This window comes from Lissotriton helveticus, chromosome 10, assembly GCF_964261635.1.
Source record: "Lissotriton helveticus chromosome 10, aLisHel1.1, whole genome shotgun sequence".
Taxonomy (NCBI): domain Eukaryota; kingdom Metazoa; phylum Chordata; class Amphibia; order Caudata; family Salamandridae; genus Lissotriton; species Lissotriton helveticus.
The window spans coordinates 347,704,489-347,722,374 of record NC_136071.1 but is presented as its reverse complement, the minus strand read 5'-3'; the positions used below and the strand labels follow the sequence as shown (position 1 = coordinate 347,722,374).

At 43.4% G+C, this 17,886-nt stretch overlaps 1 protein-coding gene across 6 annotated transcripts in view; it reads right to left on the bottom strand.

Moving 5' to 3' along the window:
- Positions 1-17,886, bottom strand: part of SCAP (SREBF chaperone) — a 678,128-nt gene that overhangs the window by 269,562 nt on the left and 390,680 nt on the right. For all 6 annotated transcript variants that reach the window (XM_078662547.1, XM_078662552.1, XM_078662549.1 and 3 more), the window contains 4 exons: positions 12,523-12,628; positions 7,557-7,729; positions 2,275-2,401; positions 1,535-1,647 (listed from right to left, as the gene is read on the bottom strand). In XM_078662547.1, the coding sequence (XP_078518673.1) occupies positions 1,535-1,647; positions 2,275-2,401; positions 7,557-7,729; positions 12,523-12,628 (519 nt within the window). The remainder of the gene's footprint in view (positions 1-1,534; positions 1,648-2,274; positions 2,402-7,556; positions 7,730-12,522; positions 12,629-17,886) is intronic.

Here is a 17,886-nt window from a genome sequence, read left to right as displayed (position 1 = left end):
GTTCTTTTTGGGAGGCTGTATAAGAATGTTTGTAGCCTCTTAAAATGCCAGTTGCCTGATAAAGGATTGAGTCTTTGCTGGCTTTAGAATTATGTTTTTAGTTCCGTGCTGACTCTGCAAAGCTTTTTGCTTCAGATCAAGCCATTCATGCATAACATCGAGGACTGGTTCGGGTGGACTTTTCGGTCCAAAGGTGTAACATTTCAGAGCCAAAGAATAAGTTGTGTGGCAGTGTGGTTGGAATAGAAGCCCAGTGGCCCTTGTCTTTCGGAACTGGAGTGGATGTTTGGTGCAAATCTAACTTTAAGGAGATGGAGGCCCAGCTATATACCACATTTTCAGAATGCAGAGCCCAAGGCCTCCAAAACCAGTATGTCTGAGCGCGCCATGTTTTTTTTGCAGTGGCGAACCATGAGCAGTTTTTTTTTTACCAGAACCTGTTTTTGGGCCTTCAGATCGGGGGTAGTTGTACTCACTGTCTGATGTTTCTGGGTCGACTCGAGACTGGCTGAATCTTGTTCCATATGGCTGAGGCAGAATCAGAATAGTGGTTGGATATGGATTCCTCTTGTGCTGCTGATGCCTCCTCTTCCTCCTCCTCCTGTCGGCCAAATATGTCCGGTGAGTGGTCTGCAATGCATTTCTTGGCTACTGCCTCTTCAATCCTGAAGTGTCTTTTGGATTGAAATTATCTGCAGGCCTCACAGGTGTCCTCTCGATGATCTAGTGAGAGGCATAGGTTGCACACGGAATGTTGATCTGTGTGAGGGTATTTGGAACGACACTTCGAAACAGACAAGAACAGAGTACGTTTCATCAGCAGCTCATACTTTGATATGTTGAGGTTGAAACGCAAGAGTAACTACGCAATCAAGACAATACCGTAGACCTGAGGGAACTAGTGGCAAATGGAAGGGAGCCCGAAAGAGTCTCGAACCGGAGCGTCAAGAGATTGCATGCGAACCTGTTGGTGGAACAAAATATCCAAGAATGGAGTCTATGCCCATGCGCAGTATCACCAACAGGTGGGGCCACACAACCTTGTGACTCGAAGAAACTTCTTCGAACAAAAACAACTTGTAGTAATCATCCAAGCCCATCAATAGATGGCAGACGTATGCAAAGCATGTGTATCTACAGCACACAGGCCTCAAACATGTTTTTCTCTCAAAAAGGGCATATTGCTATAATAGTCCCTGGCACTGTTGGGAACTACTTTGTGTGGGGAGTTGCTCCTGGAGTAAGAGGAGAATACCATCACTTACACTATGGTTCGCTGACGTGGGCTACCCGAAAGCCCATGCTATAGTGGGCAGAATAGAAATGTGAATAACGCGACAACAAACCAATGAATGAAGAAGGCTGCTTGAAAGTCCTGTAATGAAGTATGCTTTATAAGTATATATAATATTAGTAAAATAAAAAGGTCTTTGCAAACACCAAACATAAAAACATATTAACAACCCACTATTCAATCTTTGTTGATTACTACCTGTTTTGAACAAAACAGCATCTCGACAGAAAGAAAATGTACCTTGTGCGATTCGGAGCTTCACTTCCAGGTCAACTGGGGTTGACACAACAGACTTTGTGAGAACCAAGACATTCTCCAGCCCAATTACCACCACCAGATATGGAAAAATCTCACTGGGGAAAGAAATGAGAAAACTTGGTGCTTCAGGACTATGTTTCGTTCAGAACAAACACAAAAAATGAAAAAAAAAGAGGCCCTACATCACTGAGGAACCACATGAGATAATAGAAGGCCTATGCATTAGTCTATCACAAATTGCCTGTATGATCGACTTATTTGTGGGAGTGGATCAAAATAGAAATGTGAGAGCATACAGCTTAGTGGTTTTGGGCAAAGAACAGGATATCAAATACCAAGCTATATTGCATGCACCGATTGCCTGAAATTGAAGAGCCAGAACCCACCAGGTATGTGTTGTGTTTAATTACTGGCAAACGATTACTCTCCAGTGATGCAATAACTTCCTGCCTTTCTTACTTAGATTCCTTAAATGAATGCACCCTACTATGGTTCCACCCCATTCTGGTAAGCCCACTAATTTCTGGACAAATCAGGGCCGACTTCCTACAAACACACACATTTATATATAGACTGAACACCACTTCTCATCGACACCCTCATTTCTTGAATGACAATGACACATTGCTTTTATACACCCACATTACTAGACTGTTTGACTCAGTTACAATAAAATCCCCTTATTACTGCAACGATAATCCAACCATTTCTCTGCTACTTACCCCCCATTGAGAGTAGGTGTTAGTCCGAAGAGTGTGCACAGGCCCACCGACATTAGCAAGGAACTCAGCACTGTCACTACCGCAGCCAGCGCCAGGCCCCATTTGGACTTAACCAAGTCAATTTTACCTAGAACAAAAAAAACAGAAGCATTCTCTAATGAAGTGAACCGTCTCTATTTCACTACTTCTCTCTGTTCGCAGACAATAATGGTAAAAGAACAGGGACTGAATCCGAATTGGGCATGTTTTGTCGATGTGCAGGCTGCCTTATTTGATATTGGAGTAAAGTTGCATGCTGCTGCATCAGAAGAACAGACATCTAACCTGGGAATCACTGATGAACACACTGTCTGACCCTTTACAAATCTCATGATCTATCAGTTCTATCCTCTATCCCAAAATTGTTAGCTCAGCGAAACCGACAAAATGGAATTATTACGGACTGCAAAAATATGTAGATATATTTATTTATAAACGAAGCTTGAGCCATGGTGCTGGGGCACATCTCAGGGAACTACACATTCAGTTCCTATACAACAGTAGGGGCAGGCTGACCTCACAGCTGAATAGCATGGATAAAGTATTGCAGCTCAGTTGTGACTGAGAATTGCCAACATTACTAGGCAGGAGGTTTTACACAAAAACAGACATTATGCAGGACTATTATTGGACATTTTTACTGAACTATTGTGGCAATCGAAGACTGTCTACAGGCAATGTAGTAAATATGGCATCTATATACCACTTTCAAGGAGTCAAACAACTGAGTTAAAAACAAGCATTTGCAATGCATAAGGTCTCGCATTAGGAAAGTTTGGGCTATTGGTATTGTAAATGACACATTTTTTATTTATGTGTTAGTTTTGAAAATAGCAAAAATAATAGCTTTGTCATTTACAATGCCAATAGTTATAACTTGTGACACCTATAGCATTTGTAATGCAATATGTGTTGTATTCACGTGACTTAGATGTATTGATATTACAAATAACAATGGCTTTGAATTTTTTTAATAATTAATACTTAAATAAAAGTTATTGTAATTTATAATGGCAATAGCTTAAACTTTTGTAAATAACTTTTGTGAAGAATATGTTCAGTGTATTTTATTGTGACGAAAATCCAAGAACAGAAGTGAAATACTAACCTCTTTTTGTGACATTTGTAATAAAGCTTGAAACATTGAGAGATCATATTTGACCCAGTTGTTGGTAAATGGTTGCACAGATTGATGCTGTGGTGGGGCTGAGAGATGTTGTGGTGGCGACTAGTGATGCTGTGGCATTCAATGATCCTGTGGTAGCGCATAGTGATGTTGTTGTGCCCCTTAGTGATGCTGTGGTGGTGCTGAGTGATGCTGTGGTGGTGCTGAGTGATGCTGTGGTGATGCGATAGATAGAGTGAGTGGGATAGATAGATAGAGTGAGGGCGATAGATAGATAGAGGGAGGGCGATAGATAGAGGGCGATAGAGAGATTGAGTGAGCGAGATAGATAGATAGATAGGAGTGAGGGCGATAGATAGCTAGACAGATAGAGTGATGGCGATCAGTATCTAAATAAATAGATAGAATTAGGGCGATAGATCGATAGAAAGATAGATAGAGTGAGGGCGATAGATAGATAGAGTGAGGGCGATAGATAGATAGCGTGAGGGCGATAGATAGATAGATAGATAGATAGAGTGAGGGTGATTAGATAGATAGAGTGAGGGCGATAGATAGAGTGAGGGCGATAGATAGAGTGAGGGCGATAGATAGAGTGAGGGCGATAGATAGAGTGAGGGCGAGTGAGGGCGATAGATAGAGTGAGGGCGATAGATAGAGTGAGGGCGATAGATAGAGTGAGGGCGATAGATAGAGTGAGGGCGATAGATAGAGTGAAGGCGATAGATAGATAGAGTGAGGCCGATAGATAGAGTGAGGGCGATAGATAGACAGATAGAGTAAGGGCGATTAGATAGATAGACTGAGGCCGATAGATAGAGTGAGGGCGATAGATAGACAGAGTGAGGGCGATAGATCGATAGACAGATAGAGTGAGGGCGATAGATCGATAGACAGATAGAGTGAGGGCGATAGATAGATAGATAGATAGTTGTGTGTGTGGTTGTGTGTGGTTGTGTGTGGTGGTGTGTGTGGTTGTGGTTATGTGTGCGTGGTTGTGTGTGTGTGGTTGTGTGTTATGCTTTGTTTTTCTATGTTTTGTTATGCTATGTTTTGTTGTGTTTGGTATGCTATGTTTTGCTAGGCTATGATATGTTTTGTTTTGTTATGCTCTGCTATGTTTTGTTATGTTATGCTATGTTTTGTTATGCTATGCAATGTTTTGTTTTGCTATGCTTTGTTTTGTTATGCTATTTTTTTTGCTATCCTATGCTTTGTTTTGTTATGCTATGCAATGCTTTGTTGTGTTTGTTATGCTATGCTTTGTTATGCTATGCTATGTTGTGTTGTGTTGTGTTTTGCTATGCTATGCTTTGTTTTGCTATGCTATGTTTTGTTATGCTATGTTTTGTTATGCAATGTTTTGTTTTGCTATGTTTTGTTATGCTATGCTATGTTTTGTTATGCTATGCTTTGTTATGCTTTGTTATGCTATGCTATGTTTTGCTATGCTATTATATGTTTTGCTATGCCATGTTTTGTTATGCCATGTTTTGTTATGCCATGTTTTGTTATGCCATGTTTTGTTAGGCTATGTTTTGTTAGGCTATGTTTTGTTTTGCTATCCTATGCTTTGTTTTGTTATGCTATGCTCTGTTTAGTTTTGCTATCCTATGCTATGTTGTGTTTTGTTATGCTATGCTATGTTGTGTTTTGTTATGCTATGCTAGGTTTTGTTATGCTATGTTTTGTTATGCTATGTTTTGTTATGCTATGCTATGTTTTGTTATGCTATGCTATGCTTTGTTATGCTTTGTTATGCTATGCTATGTTTTGCTATGCTATGCTTTGTTTTGCTATGCTATGTTTTGTTGTGTTTGATATGCTATGTTTTGCTATGCTATTATATGTTTTGCTATGCTATGTTTTGTTATGCCATGTTTTGTTATGCCATGTTTTGTTAGGCTATGTTTTGTTTTACTATCCTATGCTTTGTTTTGTTATACTATGCTCTGTTTAGTTTTGCTATCCTATGCTATGTTGTGTTTTGTTATGCTATGCTATGTTGTGTTTTGTTATGCTATGCTATGTTGTGTTTTGTTATGCTATGCTGTGTTTTGTTATGCTATGCTATGTTTTGTTATGCTATGCTATGTTTTGCTATGCTATGCTTTGTTTTGCTATGCTATGTTTTGTTATGCTATGTTTTGTTATGCTATGCTATGTTTTGTTATGCTATGTTTTGTTATGCTATGCTTTGTTATGCTATGCTATGTTTTGCTATGCTATGCTTTGTTTTGCTATGCTATGTTTTGTTGTGTTTGATATGCTATGTTTTGCTATGCTATGTTTTGTTATGCCATGTTTTGTTATGCCATGTTTTGTTAGGCTATGTTTTGTTTTGCTATCCTATGCTTTGTTTTGTTATGCTATGCTCTGTTTAGTTTTGCTATCCTATGCTATGTTGTGTTTTGTTATGCTATGCTATGTTGTGTTTTGTTATGCTATGCTATGTTGTGTTTTGTTATGCTATGCTGTGTTTTGTTATGCTATGCTATGTTGTGTTTTGTTATGCTATGCTGTGTTTTGTTATGCTATGCTATGTTTTGTTATGCTATGCTATGTTTTGTTGTGTTTTGTTATGCTATTTTTTGTTATGCTATATGTTGTTATGCTATGTTTTGTTGTGCTTTATTACGCTATGCTTGGTTATGCTGTGCTTGGTTATGCTGTGCTTGGTTGTGCTGTGCTTGGTTGTGCTGTGCTTGGTTGTGCTGTGCTTGGTTGTGCTGTGCTTGGTTGTGCTGTGCTTGGTTGTGTTTTGCTGTGCTGTGCTGTGTTTTGCTGTGCTGTGCTTTGCTGTGCTGTGTTTTGCTGTGCTGTGTTTCGCTGTGCTGTGTTTTGCTGTGCTGTGTTTTGCTGTACTTTGCTGTGTTTTGCTGTGCTGTGTTTTGCTGTGCTGTGCTGGGTTTTGCTGTGCTGTGTTTTGCTGTGCTATGTTTTGCTGTGCTGTGTTTTGCTGTGCTGTGCTTTGCTGTGCTGTGCTTTGCTGTGCTGTGCTTTGCTGTGCTGTGTTTTGCTGTGCTGTGTTTTGATGTGCTGTGCTTTGCTGTGCTGTGTTTTGCTGTGCTGTGTTTTGCTGTGCTGTGCTGTGTTTTGCTGTGCTGTGCTTTGCTGTGCTGTGTTTTGCTGTGTTTTGCTGTGCTGTGTTTTGCTGTGCTGTGCTGTGTTTTGCTGTGCTGTGCTGTGTTTTGCTGTGCTGTGCTGTGTTTTGCTGTGCCGTGTTGTGTTTTGCTGTGCTGTGCTGTGCTGTGTTGTGTTTTGCTGTGCTGTGCTGTGTTTTGCTGTGCTGTGTTGTGTTTTGCTGTGCTGGTAAGGGTATGTGAGGGTGTGTGTGAGGGGGTGTGAAGGTGAGGGTGAGGAGGTGTGTGAGGGTGAGGAGGTGTGTGAGGGTTGAGGGGGTGAGGGCGTGAGGGTGAGTGTCTCCAATGAATGTCACTGCTTGGCCTTCTTTGAAAATGTTCAGTGCTGCAAATAGAGCATGCCGCCCTAATTATCACAGCATGAGGCCCCAAAGTGATAATTATCACAGCATGCAGAGAGCCGCCCCACGCTGCTGGAGCACTCAACTGCACATTAATTATAGTTGAGTGCTCCAGCAGCCTGGGGCGCCAGTTGACATGCTGTGATAAGTGGGTCTCATGCTGTGATAATTGTTGAGGAAGTGGAGACTCCTGCTGGGATAATTGGTCTTGTGGGCCTCAGGAAGTAGAGTTTCATGCTGGGATAATTGGTCTGGCGGGCTTGCAGCGCCTGACGTCCAACAAACGTGCACAAGCTGCTCAACCTTGAAGCACGTTCACAGACCTGGGTCGGCTCGTGCCCAGGTCTGTATCGGGCTCGTTCACAGCTGTTACTCCCTTGACAGGGAGGAAGGTGACTATAGTCTCGCTGGCGGGAGCGCTTCGCGCTCCAACGCCAGCTCGACCTAAAAATAAAAAATTGACATTAGAACCTAGTGATGGAGCACCTCATGTGACAAATCTTAGTACCTGCTTCAGCAAGATGGAAGCTCTGGTTCACGGAGGACATTTATCACTCTGGAACACAGAGTTTTCCAATTCTTGATGCAAGGGGGCACAACATTACAGATCCATTCCCAAAAAGTAAAACGTACGTGTGGAGAAGTAAATATAGGCGAAGAGGATGATGTAAGTAGTGACCAGAGGGATCAATTCAGCAATGCCAATTTCCTCTTTGAAGTGCACATGCGTGATGTGCTGAGCCTTCAGGGTACAGTTGGTTCCAGGGTAAAGGTGCTTCAAACGAGACCGGAGGCTACTGAGGAACCTAGTTGCAAACACACAAGACAAAGCACAACCTTAGACATTTGGACCCAGTGCAAATAAAGAGTACATAACCAGATTCCAACATCTCTCGGGCTGTTAGAAAATAGCACAGCATCCCCATCCCCAAGTGTCTTTAGAACGCTCAAAGATAACTGTGATGTTTGCCTAACTGAAAGGCACAATGGAAGTCCAGATAAATATACTTAGAACTCAGAATGTATTAATTCACATTTTTATTTTGCAAAATACTTTGAGATTTATTACACTTAGAAGCGCTAATATTCAGTTTAAACTGCAGTTCTTGGAGACTCTGCCCCTATGCTGAGACATTGATTGAAGTTTATCAGGATGGGGGTTTAAGCAAGCAAACCTTCCAGATTCCATCAGTGGGGGGGGAGGGGGGCATGTGGGCTGGGGGGACAAAGCAAAGCTGGGCCCTTTCCCAAGGACGCAGAGGCAGAGATAATTCCAATGTACTACTATAAGGATGAGAAGGCCTCTTTCAAAAAGGCTTTTTTTAATATAGCCAAATTAGGTTGACTTAGAACATTTAAGTGCTTAAAGTTCCTGAGTATGTGTGCAAATACTCTATTCTTGTGTCTCTTCTACTTCAAGTTTACCTACGGCAAAGCTACGGCAAAGACTGTCTACATCTTTCCATTGGACTGCACTTACAGATTATTTTGCCAGAAATAGTAAATGGCTCGAATGTTCACCTGCTGAAAAAAATTCTAAATTCCAGGTCTACATACGAAGTCCATTAAAGTTGGCTATGTGCGTTAAAGTTTTTGTTGCCGACATCTGGCATGAAATCCAAATCTCGAATTTAGGAAAGGCAGCTTGATTTCAGCTGGCATGCTCTTGCTTCACTCCTCTATCTCAATCACCGTATGCAAACACTCTTTTTCTTAAATGCCTTTGACTATCTTGTCAGCTGAGTTTTAGTCTCCATATAAATGCTCATGTTATTTGAACTAAGAGTTAAATGTCCGCAGTGGAGGTACTCCAGACAGCACAGATCAGAGATTGAAGGTCTTGATGGTGAACACTACTGTTCATGACGCATTTTAGAGCCAATCTGCATGACAAGTTCATGTGTGGCTCCTATTTTAAGCACAGCAGGAATACATTTGAAAGACAAAGACAAAAATGCTTCACTCACTTAACTGAAAGGTATTCCCCATGGAGTTCCACTCTAGACATGTATTCAAAGCGATAAGTTTCACCCAAAACTAAGTATTGACAAACCATTTGTGATCTTCTGAAATATCTTTTAGGTGTCTTTTATATTTTCCAATCCCGAGACACAGATCTACATTATAAACTGACTTTAAGCTAGCAGCCAATGCAACGTCAAGGAACCTCTTCTGAGAAGGCCCTGGATCTTGTACCTCCTTGTATGTTGGGATAGTACATGATGGTCAGGTTGAATGTCTCCAAAGGGGATGATGGACGGAGTGTTGAACAATGCAAGCACTCACCCCCAGTCAACTGATCTGGGTTTAATCCATCATCATTCTTTAGCTCACTCCACCACCCCAGTTCAGACATGGCCATATGCAAATCAGTCTGACCCTGTGCCTCATGGGAACAGTTTAGCCCGAACTGCCAAGCCATGTCTTCCCTGGACCGGAGACAAGCATCCTGAGACTGGTTTCTGGCTAATCAGCCGTCATAGGCCAGGCTAGCTTGAATCCAGTGGCAAAGTGAGAAAGGGACCCATGTCTGGGCATACACTGCCAACTTAGGGCAAAAAAAGCAAAACCAAAGGGCATGATGGACGGAGTGTTGAACAACGCATGCACTCACCCCCAATCAACTGATCTGGGTTTAATCCATCATCAGTCTTTAGCTCTCTCCCCAGTTCAGACATGGCCATATGCAAATCAGTCTGACCCTGTGCCTCATGGAAACAGTCCAGCCCGAACTGCCAATCCATGTCTTCCCTGGACCGGATTGGCTGTCTCCACCAGCATGGTTTTTGAGGTTAGTAAGTAACGAAACACATGAAGTTTATGATTACCACCTCGGTCCTAGCATGTCGATATTTCTTCTTCATTTTCAAACAGACTCCTTGGATGGTCGAGTGACTTATTTGTGCTCCTCATCCAGTCAGTCTGTTATGACTGATTTAAAAGAACTCCTTCGGAAAAGAAACCCAATGAACCATTCTTTTTCTGAAGCCACCAATGGAAAGACTGGAGAATGCTAAAAGTTGCAATATAGATGCAATAAGCAGGCATGTATGAAAGATACACAATAGTTTCCCCTATGAAGTAGTTTACTCTGCACTAAGTCTGCATAAATTCCTTTTTTATCTTCTTCAGCCCACTGACTTAAGCCTCTCTGTATTTATTTGCATGACCTCACTATCCGATTTCGAAGCCTATAAAATGTAGTGCTCAAGAATGGTACTATGTGTGAGCCACTGGTTTTCAAGTCTTTACACTGTAAGATGGTAAACATTTCATGACAACATCAACTGGTAAATGAGTTTGCAATATCCTTTAACATGCAGATTATCTGGTTAGTCACTACACGTTCTTGAGCAAGACTTCTGCCAGATGGTCAGGAAGTGTTATGTGGACCTATCCCAATACCCACCACTATGGTGGAATTTGCAGCTTGCAAGGAAACAGCCAAGGTGTTGCAAACTTTCTTTCGCAAAACATCCACTCTTCCAGCTCTCTTTCTTTTGTGAAGTATGAACAATATGAAGAATGGCTTATTCTTATCCACCCAACACAATTGGCAATGAGGTGGAGGGGTGTTCCTAAGAAAAATCCACATATGAAGTCTGTGTAAGCTTTTGAGGTTTTGTAGGAATCAATAAAAATGCCATTTGGGGTGCCAATGGTCCAGTAACCAATCACCAGCAGTAGGGACTCCAGGGATTCGGATATGATATTGTTCTAGGCTGATTAGTAGACATAGGGTCGCTGAGCATGGCAGCAGCTCTGCCGTTACAGTAAAAGCAGGGAAGCTGTCCATTGTAAAGGTTCTCTAAAGGTTTGAACCAGGCAATGTTGCTGACAAAGCACTCCGGTGAAACATTTAGAAAACTTCTAATGAAACCATGAAGATGAATAGTTATGAAGCCTGCATGCATGTGGTCTCAAGGCCATTTGGTGAAATTCTTCTTGTCCTGAAATGTGACCTCACTGCTTGGATCTGGGTAACAACAGGCATCAGCGTTTCAAGCCTAAAACATGGTCTGGGCTCAGCAGGGGATTCCTTAGACCGAGGCTCAGTATGTGCTGGAAAAAGCCATTGATCATCTGAGGATACTCTGAGACAACTGCAACCTCTGACAATTTTTCCACAGTGTTGATTGGTGGTTCGGGGTGATGTTCTTGATGATAAGTGAATGCGTAACATTGAACATGTTAGTTTTCTTCCCTATAGTGGGAAGGAAGTACTAGACTAGAAAGTATACACAAGCAAGGATCCAAATAACTTTTCTTTTTAGTACTATTGTTATATTTAAATGATTGTTCCTTCTGTACCTCACTGTTTTGTAGAATGTTGTAGTGCACAGCTATTCAAGAACAAATGTTAACTTAATCTGCATAGGTATGCAAACAGGTTACTCACTTAGAAGACACCAAGCCTGGCCAAACTGTGAAGCTTAAATCCTATGCCTGAAGAAAGAATTTGTGGCCACGGTATATGTTTTAATGTCAAGGACTTTTTACCAAATGGGTGGGTGCAGTCAAGAAATGGGGTGCAGCAGAAGTAGGCATACTGCGCGAGGAGGAAGCCTGAGGAATTTGCAAACATCCAATTTCCATGCCATGGGCCATGCTACTTCACTCCTTCACGCATGAAACGGAGGCAGCAGCGGACAAGGTGGGAGGTGGTTCCCCCAGGTCCTCTACAGCCCCAGGGGGAATGCAACAGGCCCAAACACCTGATGGGTCTGTGCAAATGGAAGTCATCGACTCACTGCCACATTCCCATGCAGATAGCTCCTAGTGCTGCCCCTCCCCCTCCCCCTCTCCCAGTCAGACTCGGCGGAAGTCCATCAAGATATCCTGCAATAGTGCAGCTCTCAGGCGTTCCCACGTGTGTAAATCCAGCATATGACAAAGTGAATCCCAGTTTTTGTTTTTTATTACCCCAAGTTTATTTACGGTTTACATAAGGCAGAAGTTACGAATCCCCCACGAGCTTGTGTATGGGGAGACACTACATCACACGCCTCTAGCGTGGCCTGGAAAGCAACATCTGTGTGGGTAACCTGCATACGGACATAGACTCGTGAGGGACATTGTCAATTACTGAACTCAACGATAATGGCATAATCGTCTTCAACCCCTGTGCTGGGGTGTTGTGGTAAAAAGTCCCCATGCGGGATTAATTTGTTTGTCAACATCATCAACCATGAAAGATATGCTGTATGTTATAAAGGAAAAATGCCAATAAAAATGTTGAAAAAAGAAAAAAGGACTTTTTACCAAAATATTACGCTAAAACTTTAGCTTGCATAATATTCTTGCCCCTTGTTGGTAGTATGCGAGTGTCAAAAGTCAAGTATCTCTTAGTCTTTATGTATAGTGCCTTTAGAAATATAGTAGGACATCCTTTGGGGCTAGACACACAAATCAATGACAAATTTGTGCAGCATAACATCTGGGATTTCAACCTGCAGTACTTATTGGAAAACAGACATTTAAACATGCTAGGAAACTGCATGAGCAACCAGCTAGGAGATCCTCGAGTCATTGAGAAATCTCAGCCTTGAAAACGACATAATACTGAATGACACCTTACGCCATCCAGCAGACAACTTACTTGGAGTCATAGTGCCGTAGACCTATGGTGACGGTGTAGGACACAATCCGTTTGCGGTTGTACAGACTCACACCACTCTGCTTCCCTGGTACACCAAAGAGTAGGTCTGAAAACACAGAATGAACAAAAATGGCTTTAGCTATGCCAACAAATTGAATTCCGCCTTGGACACCAAAATATTTTAGTCTGGGAGTCAAAGATACACCAAATTTCTGCTCAGAATGCAAATCATCACATGTGATTTCAAATGTCCATATAATTTTTTTACATTGGTCAGAGCATTAAATGGTTAAAGCAGGGGTTTTGCCAACAGCTAAATCTATTAATTATTAGAGAACAGTTTTGGAAGCGATACTCTAGACAGTGGAATTTAGGGCATCATGTCATAAGGTTCTAGCATTGGCAAACCCTCTGATTTGGTCAAATCTGAGGGTTTGTGAACGCTAACACCCTTTATAAAACGTACTAGGATCATTAAATGATTTGGAAAAGGTGTTTCAAATCATTAAACGGGTTTAGTAAACCATTACAAATAGGTATCTGAAGGAGCGTGTTAAAGGCATCCCTTCCAAATACAGATTCCTTAGAATATGCATGAATGCACCGAAATCTGGTTGCAAAACATTATTTTACCACCACCTCAAAGAGGTAGTACCCCATTCGCAAACAAGAAGAGGTTCCCAAGGGACCTTTTTCCCTTTCAAACGTTTTTTAAGAGCGGACAATGGTCCTTGAGACCACGGACTACTCCCAAAAAATGTTTGTTAAACATTTAACATTTTTGGGGGGTTTTCAGCTCATCTTGTTTTCTTTTAAGAAAATTAGGTGCATTAGAAAAAATGCTTTATTTAAAAGTGATCACAGACTTGTTGGTCCGCTGGCTTCAGCAGGCCACCATCCCTGTGATTGTAGCCAACCGTAATGGGTCACAATTTGCAAGCTAACTGAAAATAACAAAAAAAGTTGATTTGCGACCGACTACAATTCTGGATTTTGTGAACTGATTTATTAGTCCATTACAAAGGTCGAACCGACGAAAATACAATGCTAAGAGATGGTGCGCGGATTGCAACACATTTTTCAGAATGCATTTATAGTACATGAGACTGCTGAATGGACCAATATCACCCTGACATTACTGCACATCAGGGCTCGAGTCGGGGTACCACGCGGGTGGACGGCGTCCCCCCACTTATTTTTCCGGGAGCTCGATAACTGGAGCAAATGGAGAAACACATTCACTCTTTGGCGTCTCTGGGGCAAGATCGGAGCCCATTCAGAACGCTGCTCACGTACTGGCTTCTCTGATGCAATCGCATCCACGGGGTGAGCGAAGGAGGCAATGAGTCTGATGGTGCAAGCCACCTTTCGTGACGTCAATTCCTGTTGTGACGGCAGCGTCCCCCCACTTCTTTTTTTAGGACTTGTGCCCTGCTGCACCTGCAACACCTGACCTAACAAACCTTATTTTTGAAGAAATTGTCAAACTACGAAGCTACGATCTCATGAGCTGCTCTGAAAACAATCCCTTCACTCAGAGTTGATGGGATAACATTCGGGCGTGAGGTCCACCTGTGTTAAACTAAGATGGTTTCCAGAGTTCAGGAAGTGTTTTCAAACGGGTTGTGAACACTGCATTAGGAAATGCTGACTCAGTGAATGATTCTGTCATTTGTTGTAACTAATGTATTACTCCATGAGGTGAGCATAATCATCATGAACGCATGGAATAATGGATTACATAATGAATCTGTAAAGTAAATAGCTTCTCCGGGTGCTGTCAACACTCTCTAGGATGCTTGCTTGTACACCCTGGCAAGAACGGATGCTCTTCTATGGCGTCCCTGTGAGTGCTTATCGTTGATTTTTGGTTTACCATCTATTAGTAGAAATGCTTTGTGCATGGAAAACCTGTGATTAATTTGAAAGGGCTTGAAAGTGAATGTGTGCAAACGACCATTCTCTTCTAGGGGATCCTCATCAATAGTCATAAGCACTAGAATATTCCCGCCCATGCGTGGGACCCCGGAAACACAAATATATGTGCCCCACATATATGTATCTATCTATCTATCTATCTATCTATCTATCTATCTATCTATCTATATATATATATATATATATATATATATATATATAAAATAAAAAAGCAAATGCAGCCTTATACACACTAGAGCTGAATGATGCTGTAAGGACTTCCCATTATATCATAAGGAATACATTAGAAACAGGGAAAAACAACAGCAGAACATGTTTAAAAACTGTTTTAATGCTTAGCACTTAGCACAAGCTCTCAGACAGGCTAAAAGCATTGACAGCTCCGAGGCTGCATTGCTGAAACATAGCCTAAAAAGGCTGAAACGCGAACTCATAGCAACATAGCAATAAACTGGCACGTGCCTTTAAGGCAGTCATGACCCCTAGCTTCCCATCATGCCTCAGGGGTGACCGTTAGGTCAGTTGTTCTTTCCGGCTCCTTCAGGAAGGGTCCTGGTTACACAGCTCCACTTCTTTCTGATTTTAGTCAGAAATAATCTTCACTTTTTGGGAAATTTTTGACTTGCTTCGACGTCTTTCATCTTTTGAAGTAAGGTTCTGTCTTTTTTTTTTTACAGTTTTGGGCATTTTTTCCTCTCAAAATGCCATCTCTTTTTGATCCCTGCCCTTCATGTGGAAAAAAGAAGGCAAGGTCAGACTCTCAGGAGGTCTGTATTCTTTGTTTACCTAAGGACCATGTCCCCAAGACTTGTCCTCATTGCCAGTCCCTATCCAAAAGGACTCTAAAAGACAGAGAAAGGATCCGTCTTTATGGGCTGGCAGAAAAGGCATCTTCCAGAGGCAGGTCACTGGTGAGGAAGGGCTCCAAGAGGGTGAGATTTCCATCCAGAAGCAAGGTCCCACCCTCTTCTACTTCAGCGTCGGGCTCGGCGTTGAAAAATCTACCACCGGTGGGTCATTTGTCCAAGAAAAGGCCATCAATGGCGGGCTCGCCGTCGAGAAGACATAGTCACTCAGGTACGTCGTCGATGTCAAAGAATCGTGATCCTCCGCCGTCGTCAACCAGGAGATGATCGGCATCTATGAGCAGAAGCCCTCCTTCATCAACAACTCGGCGACGAGCGGTGTCGAGGAGTAACAGCCCTCCGCCGTCGTCAACCCAGCGACAATCGGCATCAAGGAGCAGAAGTCCCCCGCCATCGTCAGCTCAACGTTCGGCGTCGAGGGCAGGTACCCCTCCGTCGTCAGTCCATTGACGATCCACGTCGAGGGTCAGGAGTCCTCCGCCGTTGTCAACCCGGCGACGATCGGCATCGGGAAGCGGAAGCCCTCGCCGTCGTCTCAACGACGATCGGCGTTGAGGATTGGAAGCCCTCCGCCGTCATCTCGGCGACGATCGGCGTCGAGGCAGAGGAGCCCTCCGCCGTCGTCAACACGGCGACGATCGGCGTCAAGGAGCAGAGGCCCTTCGTCTTCTTCAGCACGGCGACGTTCGGCGTCGAGGAGCAGAACCCCTCCTCCGTCGTCGGCTCATCGACGTTCGACGTCGAGGCAAAGGGATGCTCCGGCATGGTCTGCAAGGCACTCTACGTCGAGGAACAGAGAGTCAACATAGAGACCAGTTCCAACACCAGGCCGGACATAGACGTCGAGAAGGAGGTCCAGGTCGGCGTCGAGAAGGGCTCAGTCAGAGCAGGTCACACCCCCGACGTCAAGATCCACATCAGTGAGGTCCAGAGAAGGATTTATGGTCCTGGTGACAGAATAAGCGTCACGACACTCATCTTCTCACTCTTCAAGACATCCTTCCGCGGGGCATTCTCCATCTGCCTCACCAGAAAAGCATTCAGGCAGACCAAGTCATAGATCTCCTTTGCAGCACAGTGAGGCTTCCCCTGCTGTTCATTTGTCCCCGAGATGGCTCCGTCCTCTACATCACTGGAGTAAGGATACAGGAGCATCCCGACGGATGCAAGAATACGCCAGTCCTCTTCATAGATCACCTCTGCAAAGATTGGTGTAGGAAGTGGACAGATCGTCCTTGCCCAGACGTGGAGAACGTGCGGGCAGGTCACAGGAGCGCAGACATAGTTCGCATCGCAAAAGAAGAAGGTACCCTACGTGGTCTTCCTCTTCCACTCGATCCTCGAAGATGGACTATTCTCCCTCTCTATCGGATAGCCCTTTGACAAGAGTTTCACTGATAAATGACATTAACACATATCAGTATGTGCTTCAGAGAGGGGCTCAGAAGCTGAACATTGAAATGTCTACTCCTCAGGTGGCAACAACAGTTATTTTTGAGACTCTACATCAGAGAGCAGCTTCTCGTCCGTTGCTTCCTCTGGTTCCCGGTCTTCTGGAACCGGTGATGGGCATTTTCCTCACACCAGTAATGATTAAGGCTGCACCGGCGAGGATCTAAAAGAAATACAAGCCAGCAGCAACAGACCCTGTGTTCTTGAAATCCGATCCGCCTGCGGACTCTGTTATAATTGCGGCAGCAGGGAAACTCATGCAGTAGCTTCATCTCCGTCAGTCCCACCAGATAAAGAGAGTAGGTCCCAGGACTCTTGGGGATGAAAGGTTTGCGGATCTGCTGCATCATCGCTCAAAGTCTCTAGTGCAGCAGCCTTATTAGGTCGCTATGACAGAGCCTTATGGGACTCCTTGGATTGCTTCAAGGAAAAATTACCAAAGGAAGACCAAAACGATGTTGAGGAGATCATCAAAGAAGGTTCGCTGCTTGCCAACCAAGTGATTAGCACAGCAGCTGATGGTGCTACACTATCAGCGCACTCATATGCGCATGGAATTTGCGCAAGAAGATCCTCCTGGTTGAGGCTAACAGCTCTCAAGCCAGACGCTCAACAGAAGATCTTAAATCTCCCTTTTTCCGGCTCCTCCCTGTTTGTCACTCATACAGATGAGGAAATGGGTAGAATGAAAGCCGAGCTCAATACCCTCAAAGCAGTTGGATTGGAGAAGAAAAAAAAGAGTTTAAGAGACGGTACAGACCCAACCAACGCAAGGGATACCAACAGAGGGTTCAAACCCCTCAATGGTCCCAGAACAAAAAACAAGGCAAGTCACAGTATCAAGGCCGTAAGTCCAACAGAGGTAGAGGAGGTCATCAGCAACAGTCCTCTAACACGGCCAGATCGGCAGGGAAGCAATGAGCAGGAGTTTCCTCTGGCGCCGTTGCCCACTCCAGTGGTAGGAAGTGCTTCAAATCATCTGGAAGAGTGGTGCAGCATAACAAAAGATCGTTGGGTGCTAAGTATACTGTGCAATGGACACGCACTACGTTTTCGTGTGCCTCCAAAGGACATTCCTCCGAAAAGATCTCGTCCTCACCAGTTAAAG